Source organism: Drosophila montana, unplaced genomic scaffold (assembly GCF_035044405.1).
Source record: "Drosophila montana isolate Dmon_TW-CO22-7 unplaced genomic scaffold, ASM3504440v1 contig_2397_1, whole genome shotgun sequence".
Classification (NCBI taxonomy): domain Eukaryota; kingdom Metazoa; phylum Arthropoda; class Insecta; order Diptera; family Drosophilidae; genus Drosophila; species Drosophila montana.
In genome coordinates, this window is record NW_026997278.1 from 720375 (window position 1) to 738898 (window position 18524).

General features: G+C 36.2%; 2 protein-coding genes across 8 annotated transcripts; one reads left to right on the top strand and one right to left on the bottom strand.

Moving 5' to 3' along the window:
- Positions 1–33: 33 nt before the first annotated feature.
- PIP4K (phosphatidylinositol 5-phosphate 4-kinase) lies at positions 34–2629 on the bottom strand. 2 transcript variants are annotated; one of them, XM_064681676.1, is made up of 10 exons: positions 2503–2629; positions 1865–2026; positions 1711–1808; positions 1403–1652; positions 1207–1337; positions 980–1148; positions 551–702; positions 400–494; positions 276–340; positions 34–202 (listed from the first exon to the last, which is right to left on the bottom strand). In XM_064681676.1, exons 2-10 carry the CDS (start codon positions 2000–2002, stop codon positions 86–88), a joined length of 1215 nt encoding a protein of 404 aa, XP_064537746.1. In that variant the 5' UTR covers positions 2003–2026; positions 2503–2629; the 3' UTR covers positions 34–85. The 2 variants fall into 2 exon arrangements, with proteins under 2 accessions (XP_064537746.1, XP_064537745.1); XM_064681675.1 differs by having other exon boundaries at positions 2430–2590.
- Positions 2630–2912: 283 nt separating this feature from the next.
- Positions 2913–18491, top strand: Mitf (mitf). Of its 6 annotated transcripts, XM_064681669.1 has the most exons (10): positions 5157–5767; positions 8140–8494; positions 8559–8678; positions 8748–8862; positions 8914–9179; positions 14887–14907; positions 16491–16650; positions 16706–16947; positions 17025–17207; positions 17265–18491. In XM_064681669.1, exons 1-10 carry the CDS (start codon positions 5172–5174, stop codon positions 17796–17798), a joined length of 2592 nt encoding a protein of 863 aa, XP_064537739.1. In that variant the 5' UTR covers positions 5157–5171; the 3' UTR covers positions 17799–18491. The 6 variants fall into 6 exon arrangements, 5 of the variants coding, with proteins under 5 accessions (XP_064537740.1, XP_064537738.1, XP_064537739.1 ...); XM_064681670.1 differs by lacking the exon at positions 5157–5767 and adding an exon at positions 2913–3316 and having other exon boundaries at positions 8748–9179; XR_010436178.1 differs by having other exon boundaries at positions 5123–5767; positions 8748–9179; positions 17008–17207; positions 17265–17405.
- Positions 18492–18524: the final 33 nt, after the last annotated feature.

Sequence of the window (18524 nt, forward strand, 5' to 3'; positions counted from 1 at the left end):
GCGAAGAGCAAATTGAAACAATGTTACGACATATTTGATGTGTATACTTGATTCATTTTTAATATGACAAATACAATTAAATATCTTATTCTATAGCTTTATCCATAAATTCCAGGAATCTTTTGGCATATTGTTCAGGATCACAAGTTGATATTCCATCAACATTACTACCATACTTAACTGTCTTTGCCGCTTTCGCTGCCTAAAATACAAAAAACCAAAACCAAATGTATCTTATAATTTCCGAATTAAACCCGAATTATTTGATCCCATACCTGTTTTTTGACGCCGTATTGAGTCAAAACATCGATAATAGCTATGAAGTAGATTTCTCGTCTCTCTGAAAATGATTTCGATTTATAAAATTTAGTCCGATTTATTTTTCGTTTTGCATTTTACCTTCAATACTTGGAATGGCATAAATGTCGACTTCATAGACAACTTCCTTATATTGTGCACCTCTGGGGGAATCTGGTGGTGTGTTATACGTCCAGCTTTTAAAACAGTTCTAATATTATTATATATATTGATTTAAATTTCTCTCAGTTACCGTTCACCACTATCGCATTCTTCGCTCTCACTGTTTTCGCTGCGTCCTGTAGCTTGGGCGCTGTCTCCTTGAAGAGCCTCCTCTTCAGCTCGCACACAGTCGTGTATGCCAACCAGCAAAGAGTAGTCCATTATATGCAACTTGGTTAGGAGCTGTTCGAGTATGTTTAGGTTAATATAATTCGCGAATTTTTCGCATGGTTAGAGAACTCTAACACGTATTAATTCTTTTACAATTCAAACGCACGCCTCAAATGGATTTTTACGTTTTTTGAAAATATGTTTGAGCCCGAGCTGATGGATCTGATGGAAAAGTAGTTTGATATAACTGTTTTCCATCAACTTTCCAATAGCGTTTTTTTTTTCTATATTTTAGAGACCTAAATGCATACAAAAGAGAAATGTTGTTGGTCTCGTGTTTGATACTTACATCAACATCATTGTTTAGAGTATCGAGTAATTTTTTCTTGGGTTCATCTCCGATTTCCAATTTGACCTTTTGCTTTATAAAGTCATTGTCCTTGTATGTGGGTAAAAGTTTTTCAAGCTCTTTCTCTGAAGCCTCGCGATCTACAGTGCTGCCTTTCAAATCAAATTTCCTACAGACAACAATTATTTAAATACAATATAAATAATTTGTAACCAATTCAAGCATACTTATGTATGGTCAATTGAGAGCTGAAAACATTTCGCATTACAACAAAATAATACTGCACGCTCTCCACGGTAATCCGGTACATGCCCAAGTATTGCGGCAACAGGGTTTTTCCATGGCGCTCAACAACGTACTGAGAAAAAGTTAGATGGCATTTAGGTTATTTAAATAAATATTTATGCGTATACGGGGACTCACTGGATGATAATGCTTGAGAAAGGCATGCATGCGTTCAATTTCCTCGGATGTCAGACTCTTAATTATAAAGAATTTATCGTAGCTTTCATAAAATTGTGCACCCGACTTGCCCGATGAGTCGATGCCCAGCGGCTGCGACCTGGTCAAGGATTCGCGGTAGTCAACATCATCGACGCCAAATCGCTCACGTAAATTACGAAACACCAGGGGACAGTATTCTTTTACCTTGAAATGCGACGGCATATTCTCTCTAAATAATAGAAAATGCCATGTATATACTATACAAAATTTAACCCAATTCGTCATACTTGTTAAACAAATGGTTATCGACTTTAATTTTGGAGTATGCCCGAAAATCATCTGGCAGCAACATTACAGGTATGTTGACATGACTTAATTCGTTTATCTAGAAATTGGGTGGCGTTATTAATAAGTGTGCATAATTTTGTGTGACAGACTTACGGTGTGGTTAATGCCCCACATAAATACGCTAAGAATTGGCTCATTAGCTCGGAATAGCTTTACTTTTTGATGCTTTACTCTGAAATGCTTCTTCTTCAAAATGCGTGGCTGCGATGTAGAGGAGATCTTTTTGTCCATTTTGCCGACGACTGGTCACTTGGGCTGGGTTTAAAAGAATTCATTCATTATTTCATATATGTAAATACTAAATACTGAGCAAATACTAAAAATCAAGTGATAGATATGTATGCGCAAATAAATATATACATATGTAGGTATTTATTGTATGGTACATACACAAATTAAAAACTCGCATATGTATGTAAGTCGCAAAGAAGCCAAGCCACTAGCAAATTTATTATAATTTAAAACCGTTGCTGCACATGCAAATCTATTTATATTAAGTATACTTATTGGAATTTCAGTGACAAATTTTAGACAAGAGAAATATTTATGTATGTATGTATTCAGCGACAAACAAAAGTTACACAAACGCAAATACAAATATGTATGTATGTATGTATGTATGCTAGTATGTACACGTTTGTCTGTATGCAAGACGTACAAAACGAAGCAAGCTGCAACCGCAACTCCTTATCGATGTGATTGTATATGCGCAACCGAAATATCCAACTCACAAAGACATTAATATTATTACGAATTGCACTTGGAATGACAATTTTTTTCTATTATTTAATTTGTTCTATCTTAAAGATGTTTATCGGCAGAGCCAACGATATTAACCACTGGTGCTTTTTGATATAAATGCTATCGGACAGTATGCATACGATTTCGACACGGCATTTCGATAACTGTTGCGCTTTGTTTAGAATTTCTTTCGTTTTCCGTTAGTCGATTATTTTTAAAAGTAGAATAAATGTGGAGTCGGATTTTTCCTAAAACATAAGAAAACACTCAGCATATTTATCTAAATAGCAGTTTTTTTAATTTTTAAATCGTTATCGACCAACCAAAAATCAACACTGATATACATATGTATTTATAGTGCTGCTCTCAATTAAACAAAATTCAACACGCTCTCTCTGTACGTACCAGCAATAAATTGAGAGTTATATGTCGATCGATTACTGGTTACTCTCGTGGATCTGCCTGAAGTCTCTAAGACGCGTGTAAACTTGTGCAAAAATGTGGAAACGTATCCAATTAGATTCAATCACTTTTGATAACTGATTTTAATTAAACGAGTAACAGTTTTGAGTGTGTGTTTAGTTTTGATACAAGCAAACCCATTGACTGTTATCGTTCCGTCCCAGACATGGCGGAATCCGGCATTGACCTGGGCTTTGACTTGGAGTTTGATTTAAACCTAAATTTGCTCAACGATAGCGACTCAAATATGGATTTTCTGCCCAATGTGACGTTAGGGGGCAATTCGGAGAATGTCGAGTTCTACGAGTTGAAGTCTACGCGCTCTCTACGAACCGATGAAATGTAAGTACTAGTACATGCGCCTACATGGAGTTGTACATGTACATGCATGTATGCATGTATGTATGTCAATGTCCACATTTATAAGTATGAACATTCATATGTAGGCACGCTTAGGCATTCAAAAATACATACATATGTATGGACGTATCTATGTACATACCTGCACATGCAAGCGTATGTATGTATGTATTCAACGACGGTTATATTTTCCGCATGATTAGCACTCTTTTATTATCTTATCGGGATTTATATTTGTATGCTTGCGTTCATACATATATATTCACATTCATATGTATATGTATATGTATCTGTGTGTATGTAATGAGAGGTTAACGTCTTTTATTTTTCTTTAAAAAAGTCCTATCATATAAATGGCTCTAATATCGAAATCAATACCTACCTATATACATGTATGTGCATACATATATTATGTGTGTTCATATGTACATATAAAAATGATCTACATAAATATGTACGTACATATGTAGATACAAAGATTTATTATTTATGACGAATGTGTGAAATTTAGCGTTGCCAATTTAGAAGGACCGATGGGCCATTGATAATAGAGCTTTACTCGAAATTCGTTTAATGTACCAAATGAATAAACATATATATGTATGTATATATATATATGTAAACTTGTATAAGTGTATATGTTAATTATTTTTTTGAGATACCCTAAGTTACTTTTTATAGAACAGTTAAGGTAAATGTCCAAAAAATCGGTCAATTAGAAAATCCCGAGAATTCTCCAACACTGGCTATACAGCTTTTCGACAGCAGCTTCTCTCGAAATATATACTATATAATATATATACATAGATAGACATATGTACTATATAAATAAGGTAGTTTGTCCCGAATGGTTGACTGAGCGTAAAAGCCACGAAGACGAAATTTGCATCAAAGTTTCCTTTTGGGTTGAAATTGAGCTCTTGGTCGGGGTCTTAGTTCGACCCGCAAATGGACAGTCTCGACTAAATCACATTTAATTTATCTTCAGTGCAAAGCACACTAATATATACTGACTTAAGGGTATTGCGATAATGTTAGAATTGAAGATGTAGATTTTCGTGGCTTGCCAGTCTCAAATTGGTCGTAAACTAGTTTTTCTTAACTTCCTGACGCGAACGTGAAGGAGTATAAGCTTAAAATGCCCTTCACACTCTTCTGACTTATATATGCTTAATACTGGTCTCTTATATTCAAATATCTGCTCGCTTGGAATTGTTAAAATCGTCCACTATATGTTAATATGGTTTAAGAGAAATGTTAAGAGAAACGTTCAATGAGAGAATTTTGCATAAGGCGCAAGTCTGTACTACGGCCAATATGGTAGATCACAAATACAGGCGCATATACTGTGGGCATAAAAATACATAATGTTTATATATTTTTACATAAATATAGTAAAATACAGGGTCGATAAGAAGCAAATTAATTTTGGCAAGTGCTATACTTCGACTTATTTTAGTGATAATTTTGAATACATAAAATCCTTTCCACTTTGGACCTCATCTTTGTTTGAAAAATGATTTTGGAAAATAGGAAAAGGATCGATTTGAATCCATTTGAACAACGATTAAAATAGTCACCCATTATTATAAAGGTATGTGTGTAGATACAATATATACCCATAGGTGTATCTGTATCTATGCAGGCATATACACAAATATATCTATATGCACATTACATACAGGCTCGCATTCAACAGTTCTCTCAACGAAAGATCAGTTTTTCCGCATTCATATTTCGCCTTGCATACACAAGATCAAGGCCTTTTGATGTTGGATTGAATATTTATTGAATTAAAGCAACGGAACAATTAAATCCGCGAAATAAGTACAAGAACATGTTTTCCTATTGGGGTAAAAAGACGGCAAATAAGATTCCAGTTAAAAATAAGCAAGATGGATTCAGTGTTGGTCAATCGCCTAACAATTCTGACCTGGAGAGTCAATTGCTGGTGGAGAGTACAGGAAGACGGAGCGTTAATGGTATGAAGCAAACAGCGCCGATTTCTCCACTATCGGAGGAGCGACTACAGGAGTTCCAAGAGTTCTTAAGGCGTGTCCAAACATTGCAAATGTCTCCGATCCAAATGGACCCAAATGGCTACCCAGAGCAACAACAGCAGGTGGCACAGGCACAGGTGGCACCACGAGGCCAACAATATAACCAATTGGCAGCAGACATTGAAGTCGGAGTGGAACCATCCGCTTTGATGGAACTTGATGAGCTTGATGCTGCAGCAGCGAGCAACGACAAAAGGCCGTCTGGCTCTGAACATAAACTAATGAGTGCCACTAACATTCGAGTTACTGTTGGCATAGATAAAGATTTGGAAATGATACTCGAAATGGATCCGAGCATTGTAGATTTGGGTGATATAACTGTTAGCGAAACGAGAGAGAGCCGCGTTATGGGTCTGCCTCCAGTGACGGGTGGGTAGGTAATCCTTCCTCCCTATCTTAAGACAAGTTTTTATTTGACCCAATTTGAATGACAGGCGTTTGCTCTGATTGATACATACTACATACTGCATACTGCATACTGCATACTGCATACTGCATACTGCATACTACATACTACATACTACATACTGCATACTGCATACTGCATACTACATACTACATACTATATACTACATGCTACATACTACATACTACATACTACATACTACATACTACATACTACATACTACATACTACATACTACATACTACATACTACATACTACATACTACATACTACATACTACATACTACATACTACATACTACATACTACATACTACATACTACATACTACATACTACATACTACATACTACATACTACATACTACATACTACATACTACATACTACATACTACATACTACATACTACAAACTACATACTACATACTACATACTACATACTACATACTACATACTACATACTACATACTACATACTACATACTACATACTACATACTACATACTACATACTACATACTACATACTACATACTACATACTACATACTACATACTACATACTACATACTACATACTACATACTACATACTACATACTACATACTACATACTACATACTACATACTACATACTACATACTACATACTACATACTACATACTACATACTACATACTACATACTACATACTACATACTACATACTACATACTACATACTACATACTACATACTACATACTACATACTACATACTACATACTACATACTACATACTACATACTACATACTACATACTACATACTACATACTACATACTACATACTACATACTACATACTACATACTACATACTACATACTACATACTACATACTACATACTACATACTACATACTACATACTACATACTACATACTACATACTACATACTACATACTACATACTACATACTACATACTACATACTACATACTACATACTACATACTACATACTACATACTACATCCTACATACTACATACTACATACTACATACTACATACTACATACTACATACTACATACTACATACTACATACTACATACTACATACTACATACTACATACTACATACTACATACTACATACTACATACTACATACTACATACTACATACTACATACTACATACTACATACTACATACTACATACTACATACTACATACTACATACTACATACTACATACTACATACTACATACTACATACTACATACTACATACTACATACTACATACTACATACTACATACTAAATACTAAATACTAAATACTAAATACTACATACTACATACTACATACTACATACTACATACTACATACTACATACTACATACTACATACTACATACTAAATACTAAATACTAAATACTAAATACTACATACTAAATACTAAATACTAAATACTACATACTACATACTACATACTACATACTACATACTACATACTACATACTACATACTACATACTACATACTACATACTACATACTACATACTACATACTACATACTACATACTACATACTACATACTACATACTACATACTACATACTACATACTACATACTACATACTACATACTACATACTACATACTACATACTACATACTACATACTACATACTACATACTACATACTACATACTACATACTACATACTACATACTACATACTACATACTACATACTACATACTACATACTACATACTACATACTACATACTACATACTACATACTACATACTACATACTACATACTACATACTACATACTACATACTACATACTACATACTACATACTACATACTACATACTACATACTACATACTACATACTACATACTACATACTACATACTACATACTACATACTACATACTACATACTACATACTACATACTACATACTACATACTACATACTACATACTACATACTACATACTAAATACTAAATACTAAATACTACATACTACATACTACATACTACATACTACATACTACATACTACATACTACATACTACATACTACATACTACATACTACATACTACATACTAAATACTAAATACTAAATACTACATACTAAATACTAAATACTAAATACTACATACTACATACTACATACTACATACTACATACTACATACTACATACTACATACTACATACTACATACTACATACTACATGCTACATGCTACATACTACATACTACATACTACATACTACATACTACATACTACATACTACATACTACATACTTCATACTACATACTACATACTACATACTACTACTACTGTTTCTTCTTCGGTTCCATATAGACCCACATTCAAAACTGCGATGCCCACGTCTCGGACTCAGCTGAAACTTCAACTGCAGCGTGAGCAGCAGCAGCAGGAACAGCAGCAGCTGATGATGCAGCAACAGCAGCAGCAGCAGATGCTGCAGGCGCAGGATCAAACGATGCTCAATGTGTTTGGGATGCCGCCGAGCTGCTTTGATTTCGAGGTTACGGATAGCAATCGGAGCAGCAGCGCCTGCGGCAGCGGCAGTTCATCCAGCTTGAATCAGTCATCGCAGCTGTGCCAAAAGGAACGGCTGCCCGCCTCCAGTCCTGTGGCACTTAAAGTACCTCTACAGAGCATAGGTGTGGATGTGCCGCCTCAGGTGCTCCAGGTAAGCCTCAAACATTGACATTTATTCAACAATCAATTGATTTGACTTTTATTCACACTTTTAGGTGAGCACAGTTCTTGAAAATCCAACGAGGTATCACGTTATTCAGAAGCAAAAGAACCAAGTTAGACAGTATCTCAGTGAATCGCTCAAGCCATCCGTCTGGGGCTGCCAAAATTTCGAGGTGAGAATTAAATGATGTGAACTATAAGAAAGAGTTTTCACGGTATATTTCACACACACATATTTACAGAGTAAAGCTGGCAACAACTCGGCTTCGACTGGGAATCTGCAATGCGGCAGCGAAGTGAACAGAAATTTGCATAATGAGCGACCGAACAGCTTCGGAGGAGATGCTCCGAGTGTCGGTAAGAAATCAATGCATTCCGAGGATTCAGCGCTTATGTCACCATTCGGAGCCGGCAGCGGAAATTGCAATTCAAGTTTTTTTGGCAACGGCATGGATGTCCAAAATGCAGGCGATGGCAGCGCAAATCTGCCTAAGGGCTTGTACAGCAAAGCGGCTTTGAATTCAAACTCATCTATAACGGGTCGCAATTCGGGAATGGTAAATAATACCATGCGCAGCTCCAACTTCTCTGGGGCCAGTACGGCGAGTCCTCTGCAATCAACGTCTGCTCCAATGTCGCCAAGTCTAAGCTCTGTGGCAACAAGTGCGTCCGAGGTAAGTCTTATTTAATACTTTCGTCAGCCCAATTTTCCATATTTGAAATCTGTACGAAATGTATAATTCATAATTGCCCGTTCTATACAACAGGCCGTAGATATTTGCATGTTAAGCTTGCAGGCTACATTTTATCTCCATTGTAAATTGACATCAACCTTATCTGGTTCGTTAAATCCAATTTATAAGCCTCGTACTTTCTTGAACCTTGGGTCCATTTGAAAGCATGTTTTAAGAAAGATCGAAGAAAGATAGGCCTTTCATTATTATATTCATTAAACATAATGAAATCCGATTCATTTTGAGCGATAAATCTTTGAAGTTGAGTTCGACGTCGATCCAAAATAATTGCATTTTTTTCGCCAATTTTCCACAGTTGCGGGTGAAATTTCATTTAATAAAACAGAATCGCTTAAACACGTATGCATTACGTTTTTTTTACGGTGATTTGATAAATTGATAACCGGACGAAACTTAAAGTCACAAGAGTCGCGGATTTTACGAAATGAGTGAAACACGTCTCAAATGAATTTTCACAAAGACATCTGAAAACGATTTTGAATCAAATTGAATGGTAAAGAAAAAAGTTTCTAGCAACCGTTTTCCGCCAATTTACCACTGATGTGGGTGGAATTTTCCAAATCTCTGACACACACGTTTATTAAGTTTTTTTATATTGAGCTTCGTGAATAAGTCTATTTAATTTTAACTTTAAAACCACGGCAAAAATTTCGCTGTGTAATTATTTTCTCATTAAAAGGTTTGCATTTCTTCAAAATACTTACCTAATACCGAAATTAGTCAATTATTTTTAAAAATACCCAGATTTCTAGATAATATAATTTCCTTAAATTGTGTAGCTTTTGCCTTTGAGTCTGTAGCTAAATGGGCAGCACTGATTGAGTGCGATTGCTTTTATCGCCAACGCAAAACAGCTTTTGTCAGACTGCTTGCGTCTGGTATTTTTTCTTTTGGGATTTATTTGTGCTTTTCAAATGCGGCGATTGATCGTAAGCTGCGGTGAATGTAAATAATGAACGGTATTTTTCCATTGGCCTGACGACTTAAAACAGTCAATCAAGCAGGTTGTCATGGCTTGTATTTATGAAAAATTTGTGTGCGCAATTTCTTTCCAATAGTACGTTATTGAATGGATTATTAGTGGTTGTTTGTCTCACAAATGTACGATCAATTGTTGTATACATAGGTCTAGATAAACAAAAAGGAGGCGCTAAACAAAGCATGCCCCTATCTATTTAATCTACATAACCAAATCCAAACCGGCGGCAGTGTAAAAAACATACATATATAATAATGATGTGGGTTCGTTTGTACGGCTACAATTTAAGGATATTTAAGGATGAGTGAGATGTGTTAAGACCTAAGACATAAATAAACAGATCGAAAGCATTCACACTCACAAGCAAATCCTGATTGATAACAGATCTTAACACATTTATAAAAGCACCGAAATTTAATGACCGTGACGACTTCACACCGAGAAACGCACGTAATAACAATCTAAAAAAAAAGAGCGAGGTCTAATGCACGTGCTACCTTGGTTGTCGGCCGCCAGTCTGTCGGAGAGGCGCAGCAAGCGTTGTCGCCTGTCGACACCAGTTGCTTATAGTAGGATTGGTCCTAGGCCGGATTCTCCTACGCCCAGGACACCGAGCAAACCAAAAGGGAGCCAAAAAGGAATTGAGCGATCGAGCCGACGTATAAATATGCCGGTACTCAGCGTTATATCACGCAGGCATACCAAGGTATGTTCCTGTCTACTCACTCTCTGCAGAAACTGAGTAGCAAAAACCTAAATTGCAGTGCAAGCACTTAAGAGAGAGACAAGGAGAGAGCACTTCATTATTTTGGGGGGTGGGGGGAGAGCACAACGCACACTTGCTCACTGACAGACGTCTTTGCCCTCGCTTGACACTAATATTAATTCGAGCTTTAAAATTCGAGCCAACAAATGTTCTATTAACTTTGTGTGTGTGTGTGTGTGTGTGTGTGTGTGTGTGTGTGTGTGTGTGTGTGTGTGTGTGTGTGTGTGTGTGTGTGTGTGTGTGTGTGTGTAACTTTGTGATTGGGCAGGGTATTCGTCGAATGTATGTATGTATTTATATCCAGACACATGTCGATATGTACGTATGTAATTACATACGAAAAAATTTACTTTGGGCATACTAATTATATTTGAATACAATTGTACATGCACACGTATACATACATATGCATACATACATATATGCACACTTGTGGGTAACTTGGCAACCGATCGTGAAACTTGTTTTAATTTGACTTTTTTATGTGAATGTTTTTTTTTATATGGCTGGTAACTGAATGAACGAGTGTAAGCGAATATGCGACAGACCGGACGGCACTCGCTGCTGCTGGCGATATTTACAATTAATTATAATTAACAAATATTTGTGCAATTGTCGTTGATAATACACATATTGTTTCATATCTATTCAATACATTATTTACATACATATCTATATGTGGGTACAGTACTACGCCAATTACAATTACCAGGACATTTCTACATAACATCAATTTATATGTTGGTATTACTTTGATGACGATTTTTCATTTGAAGTTCTTATCCAATGCACGATTTATATAAATATTGGTAAATACCTAAATGACATTTTATCAGGGCTCCAAACCCCAATAATTCGGAGCTTACCGTATATTTTTTCATTAGAAGCTGCGGCCTAAATGTGATCTCTATCCAAAATTGGCATTTACCAAATACGGTACCGCTATTCTAATGGTTTGGGTCCAGGGTTTTTTGCTTTGCTTTTTGTTTTGAGCAACTGTTTTTCTTATAAATTCGAATTCGGGATCCAAACCTGTTCGTGTTTAAATGCGTAAAGGGACATTTCTCAGCTCGTAAACGATATTAGTACATACATACGGTATAATCTGATGTTGGCGGTTCAAGGGGAAATCATATGAAGGGCATTTCACAATTTGGTTAGTTGACTTTTCGAATCGGTTTCAATTCAACCGGCAAGCTGTTAACTCAACTGCTTACATATGCATATAAATATACAAATAAATATGTGTATGTGTATGCATAACAAATTAATGCATTTGTGTGTAGAAATGTATTGAAAACGAGACAAACTTTAAGCTCAATGCGGGCTCCTTAACACACATATACATATATATGTGTTTGAATGTTAATATGTATGTATGTGTCTAGGAATGAATATTGTTTTTAAATTCGTTCAAACGCACACACACTTGTGCAAAAATTCATATTTATGTAGGAATGTATTAAAAATGAAACAAATTATAAGCTCAATGCGGGCTCCTTAACACACATATATGCATATGTGCTTGTATGCATGTGTATGTGGTAGGAATGGAAAATATTCTTTAGTTATTTCTCCATCTCTCTCCTTTGAATGTTCGGTTCAAAACTGTAAAATTCGCTTCTGTCTTATGTTTGTACGTTCTCACACACACACTTGTGCAAACATTCATACATATGTATGTATGTACTGACAAGTTATTTATTTTGTTTGCCTGGGTGTAGACGTAATGACAATAAGATTTCTGTTGCTTAGATAACGTGCGCAATTTAGGTTCTCTTTTTTATTATCGCTAAGGCCGTCATGTATGACAAAACTATACGCTCCACACTAGCGTATGTATGTGTACGCATGTATGTACACATGTGCATACATATATACATATATTTGTGTGAGAGCCAGAATTTATGTCATTACAAACTAACTAATCTGTGAGTGCTTGTATGTATATGTGCGTACATGGGCTCAAAATATAATAAAAATCGTAATCAAAGACAATATGGCTTATAGTGTAACCGTCTCCTGATTTGGTATGTGAGTTAATTAAAATATTCATTACAGCCCCTTCTCATAGAAAATGGGCAAAATAGGTTATGTTGTAATTGTGTATGTATGTATTTATGTACATACATACATACATATGTATGTAACAGATAGAAGGAGGCAATTAATCTCAGATAAAACCTTAAACATTTTTCTTGTTATCTGTTTTACATAAAACGAGTCGAGAATAGAATAACTAATAGAATTAAATTAGAATCATTTCAATGCTTAGAACTATAAAGTTATATGAAAAGATTATTAATTATCAAGTATGAAGATAAATTTCATTTTGATCTATAAATAAATCGAGCGCTTGTAATTAACATAGTGGGATTTTTGAAATGGTTTTAGATTGGTTTTGAACTTAACTAAGGCGCGGCGAAAACGCAAAATGCTGACAGAAGGATTAAAATGTATTTTTCTAAGCCTCAATTGATTGTGTGGAGAATATGTACTTCCTATGCTGGACATTTTCAGTTGCTTTCCATCCACCTGTCTCTTTCTTCTTTAACCCCATTTCAATATATTTAATACGTGAAATATCGAAAACATAAAACGTTCTCCATATTGCAATTAAGGTCACACAAGCAAGCAAAACGAAATTCGAACGAATCAAAGTCAGCCTCGGAGCTGTTTTCGTTAAATTTTTTAGTTCGGCCTTAACAGCTGATGGATGATGTCGAAATAAGTTTCAGTAATCCCTCGAATGTGGCATATTAAAAAGGAAAAACCTTTTTAGTCTTTTAGTGCGGCCTTAATTTCCCTCCTTTTTCTGGGCACACTGCACGCTTCGTAAGGAACAGCTGATGGATGAAATCGAAATTAGTTTCAGTAATCCCACGAATGTGGCATATAAAAAAGGAGAAAAAAAAAACATTTCAAATAATAAGAAAATACAATAACAAAGCAAAGAATTGAACGAAGTACAAGAATAAACCATATATATAAGGGGAATTCATTCCGTAAGCTCAATCATTCTTTAAGTACGCACATTGTACATATTGCTGCCGTTAAATTCTTTTCATGATAATGTCAACTTTATTGACTGGTTAATGTTGACTTAAATGAGGAAGTTTTCGAACGATACCCTAATTGATTTTTAAGCCCATATTCGTAATGTTTCGTAACGCATGTACATATCAAATTGAGCTGGCAACCGATCCGATCCGACCCGTCGCGACGCACATTCAATAATACTTCTTGCCCCTCTTCATTGCTCTCACTAATTGTCACGTATGTCCCAATAACCTTTGTGTGTGTGTGTGTGTGTGCGTGTGTGTGTGTGTGTGTGTGTGTGTGTGTGTGTGTGTGTGTGTGTGTGTGTGTGTGTGTGTGTGTGTGCGAGTGTGTGTGTAAGAGTGCCTGAGTCGGGAGTGACCGACGAGGAGACACCTTTTACCCAGCTCCGAGCATGGAAATTTCTTCAACAAATGCTTTTTCTGGTTGTCATTTTTAGACCTTTAGATCTTTTAGATCTTTAAAAGAAAGTATATTTTGTATAGTAATGTATTATTATTTAGAAAATGGCAGGATCTATGAAATAAAGCCTACGATATGGAAGAAAATATTTTGAAATATTCAAGGTTCTAATTCGAATTGTTTTACAGACGAAATCGAAATCGAAATATACTCTGAACCGACCCTAGTATATATACCCCTCTTATGCAAAATAGTCAAGAAGTGAGGGTATAAAAAAAGAGACTAGTTCGCTTGGTCAGATCGATTACAAGTTGAAGTTGAAACCATCAAATGTTTACTATTCAATATCAATCTAGAGAACCCGAATAACAAAAAACAATTATATTAACCTACATAACCTGTTTTCTCTTTGCTTTCAGCTACCCTCATTTGACAGCGATGTAAGTGAAGACATTTGAATTAACCTTTATTATTCATTAACCGCTTTTCTGTATTATATTAGTTAAACATTTGAAAGTTGATATATGGTACATGTTCATAGGATCCTTTATCAAACAAACCAAAACTAATCAAATATCCTATCACAACATTTTCAATGTAATTTGTCATTAGGCATTAGTCATTAAGCATTAGTACTTATTCATTAGTCATTAGCCATTGTTCATTAGTCATTAGCCATTAGGCATTAGTCCCTATTCATTAGGCATTAGCCATTGTTCATTAGTCATTATCCATTGTTCATTAGTCATTAGCCATTGTTCATTAGTCATTAGTTATTTAGACATTGGACCTGCAATCGATCAAAATCGATTTTTAATATTTTTGAGCATAACTCAAAGATGATGAGATGAAAATGTAAAGGGTAACACTTAGGGTATCGCCTAGTCAGGCACATACGGCAAGTCAGAGTCGACTCGAGAAAAAAAACACTTGCTAGTTAGTAATGCAAAATGTTGATTTGGCTGCATTAAATATGCACGGCAGGTCGGACAACCGAATACTCTCATGCCTTGACAACTCTTCTCTTTGCAATTCGAGCTCAAAATATGTGCTCAACTTATGTACTTATTTATGTTCAAAGAAATTGATTCACAGCCCAAAAAGCAAGATACATATATGTATGTATTTCCAGAGGCCTCATCTACATGTTGTGTCAATTACTTACGCAATCAATATCATCAACTTTTTTCGGTCGATTCCGGCGGGGTTCATAATCAGTAGAGCACGACTGCTTAATAATCACAATTACCTGAATTTGTGCTAAACGAAAATCATATTAAATTCTACCTTGAACAACACAATATCATCGTGTGGCTTATATTCTGTGTGTACATCAAAAAAAAAACACAAACACAAAATTAAATAACTAACAAATCAAATTTGGAGTCAAACCTTCAAAGGGCCCTAGCTTTAGGTGCTGGGAAGCAGCAGAAGTTTTATGATTTTATGATTATGTGATGCCTTTTCTATTGATGGAAAGATATTCATTAAGCATTAGTCCTTACTCATTAGTCATTAGCCAATTTGTACTTACCTGTACGAAAAGATTTGCTCCCATCATTAACAAACCTTGGTCAGCCTTGTTCTAAAAATCGCAAAGGGATATAGGATATTGTGAAAGGGATAGGGACATATATCTATATATATATATATATAGAAGGTATCATGGTTCATCATCTTTACTTTATGTCTTAAATGTATTCCCTCAAATTCGTATCAAACCCTATATTCATAAAGATCTGAATATAAGTTATCCCAAGTTATACACATTTTCATTCCCCATTGTCTTGGATTGAGAAATAGGCGGCACAAGATCTGGAGATCTTCAAAATAGGTACTTCCAGTTTCTTTCCGATAGTCGATAACTTGCCCCGTTGCCTAGCAATCGATCAAAATCGATATAGAATCGATATCGTAGTTCACAAAGTTCTTAAATACACGTTGAAAACATCTAAAACGAAGCATTTGTGAGGCAGGATAAAAAAGGATATAAAGTTGAATTGTTATTCCTTGGCTTTTGCAGGCAGACGATCTCTTTGATGACATACTTCAGAACGATTCATTTAATTTCGATAGAACCTTCGGCTCGGAGCTATCTATTAAGCAGGAGCCACAAAATTTGACTGACGCCGAAATAAATGCATTGGCCAAGGATCGTCAGAAGAAGGACAATCACAATATGAGTGAGCACAATTATTATACTATATACATATATATACTATTTAGAAATATTTCCAGTTGAGCGACGGCGACGCTTCAATATAAATGATCGCATCAAGGAGCTGGGCACTTTGCTGCCCAAAGGCAGCGAGGCCTTCTACGAGGTTGTGCGCGACATACGCCCCAATAAGGGCACAATTCTGAAATCTTCGGTTGATTATATCAAATGTTTGAAGCACGAGGTGTCTCGTTTGAGGCAAAACGAAAGTCGTCAGCGCCAAATGGAGCTGCAAAACAGAAAGCTGATATCTCGGATACGGGTAGGAAGTTGATTAATCACATTTGCATTGTGCTGCGTCTAAATTTCGGATTAAATTTAGACCCATTTCAATTGCAGGAATTGGAAATGCAGGCCAAATCGCATGGCATTCAACTCGCCGACTACAATCTAACATCTGTATCTGCGCCGACGCCGGCCAATTCGTATCTAAAGTCATGCCCGAGCCCAACACTTTCGGCATCTGTGGCACAAAGTCGACACAGTGCCTCGCTCATGGAGGATGTCGTCGTCGAGAATAAGGCAAGTATCAAGCTCCAAGCTGTGACCCCAAACTAATTGAATCCATTTGTGGCACAGCTTCTTCCGGTGATAAACAGTGATCCTGGCATGGGCCTAAATCAAATTGACGAGCTGATGGAGGACTGCAAGCATCCGGTGCAGGGCGGTGACCCGATGCTCTCCTCGCACAGCAGCCATTTGCTACGGTCCGCCCCGCACTCGCCCATAGCCAATGGACAATGTTTCGGACACAAGAGTGGCTCCGTGGATGCTGCTGCCATTTACTGCGCCGCAACAGGTGGCGACTGCAGCTGCGCCGCCGCCTCATCTGAGAATTGCCAGCAGCAGCACGCGAGAAGACAGCAGCTGCATCATCAGCATAGAAGAAACGAACAAAGTGCTGCGTTTGGCATGCTCAACGATTGCGATAGCTCTGGACACGATCCGCTGCTTTCTGCATCGCAGCAATCGCATGCAGTCGATGATGATCAGCACCAGTCTGTGGACTTATCCTCGGTCATGATAAATGACTCGCTATCCTCGTTGGTAGACGAGACGAATCATAGCGAGCCCATGCTCTTGGCACCGGACGCCTTGGACATTGACCTCTGAGCGCAGCAACACAATCTTTATTGCCATGTTGAGTAACTGACCATGTCGCACAGGCTGACGCACACTTCAAAGTTTTCATGGAATAGCTTAGTATTATTGCGCTTGCATTGCAAAATGCTTGACACTACGTATATGATAAGTATTAATGGAGAAATGCTACAATAATCCAGTTGTTATTTATCTTTGCGTCACAAATCGATCACATATATATATATATATATAGAATTCAAGTGGATCGACATATATATTTAGGCACATTTGTATATGGACTATCTATACAAACGCATTCCAATGTTCCGGTTACCTTCAAAGGCAACCAATTTTCAATTTTCCTGTACTTACTAACGCGTGTACATGCAGACATATATATATATATTTTTTTTTTAAAAACAAGTTTATACACCTTTTTTTGATGGCAATATTCATGTGTCGCCCAAGTTACCTCCGTTCTCTCGTATACGACGCAGCCAGTTAACAATGTATTAGCAAATAATTGATATTTATCTTTATGTATTTTTATGCTGAATTGATTTGTTAGCACACACAAACAGCACGCACACATTGTACATACATTTTTATCTTTTGATGGCTGCGAGTTTTGTATTTGTATAGTTTTTGTTTGTATGCGTAATTTAAAGTTGTTGATTACAAAATGTTATATACATATATAAAGCAAACCCCTCTGTGTTTAAATCCACGCATTGTTCTTAATCATAATTGTTTTTT

Excerpts from the sequence above, each read along its gene's own strand:
- PIP4K (XM_064681676.1), bottom strand. The coding sequence starts at position 2,002 with ATGGACAAAAAGATCTCCTCTACATCGCAGCCACGCATTTTGAAGAAG. Across the intron at positions 1,653-1,710 it reads GATAACCATTTGTTTAACAA|AGAGAATATGCCGTCGCATT; the intron begins GTATGACGAATT and ends TCTATTATTTAG. Across the intron at positions 703-979 it reads CTCTAAACAATGATGTTGAT|CTCCTAACCAAGTTGCATAT; the intron begins GTAAGTATCAAA and ends ATACTCGAACAG.
- Mitf (XM_064681667.1), top strand. The coding sequence starts at position 5,172 with ATGTTTTCCTATTGGGGTAAAAAGACGGCAAATAAGATTCCAGTTAAA. Across the intron at positions 16,948-17,024 it reads AGCTGATATCTCGGATACGG|GAATTGGAAATGCAGGCCAA; the intron begins GTAGGAAGTTGA and ends TTTCAATTGCAG. Across the intron at positions 17,208-17,264 it reads ATGTCGTCGTCGAGAATAAG|CTTCTTCCGGTGATAAACAG; the intron begins GCAAGTATCAAG and ends TTTGTGGCACAG.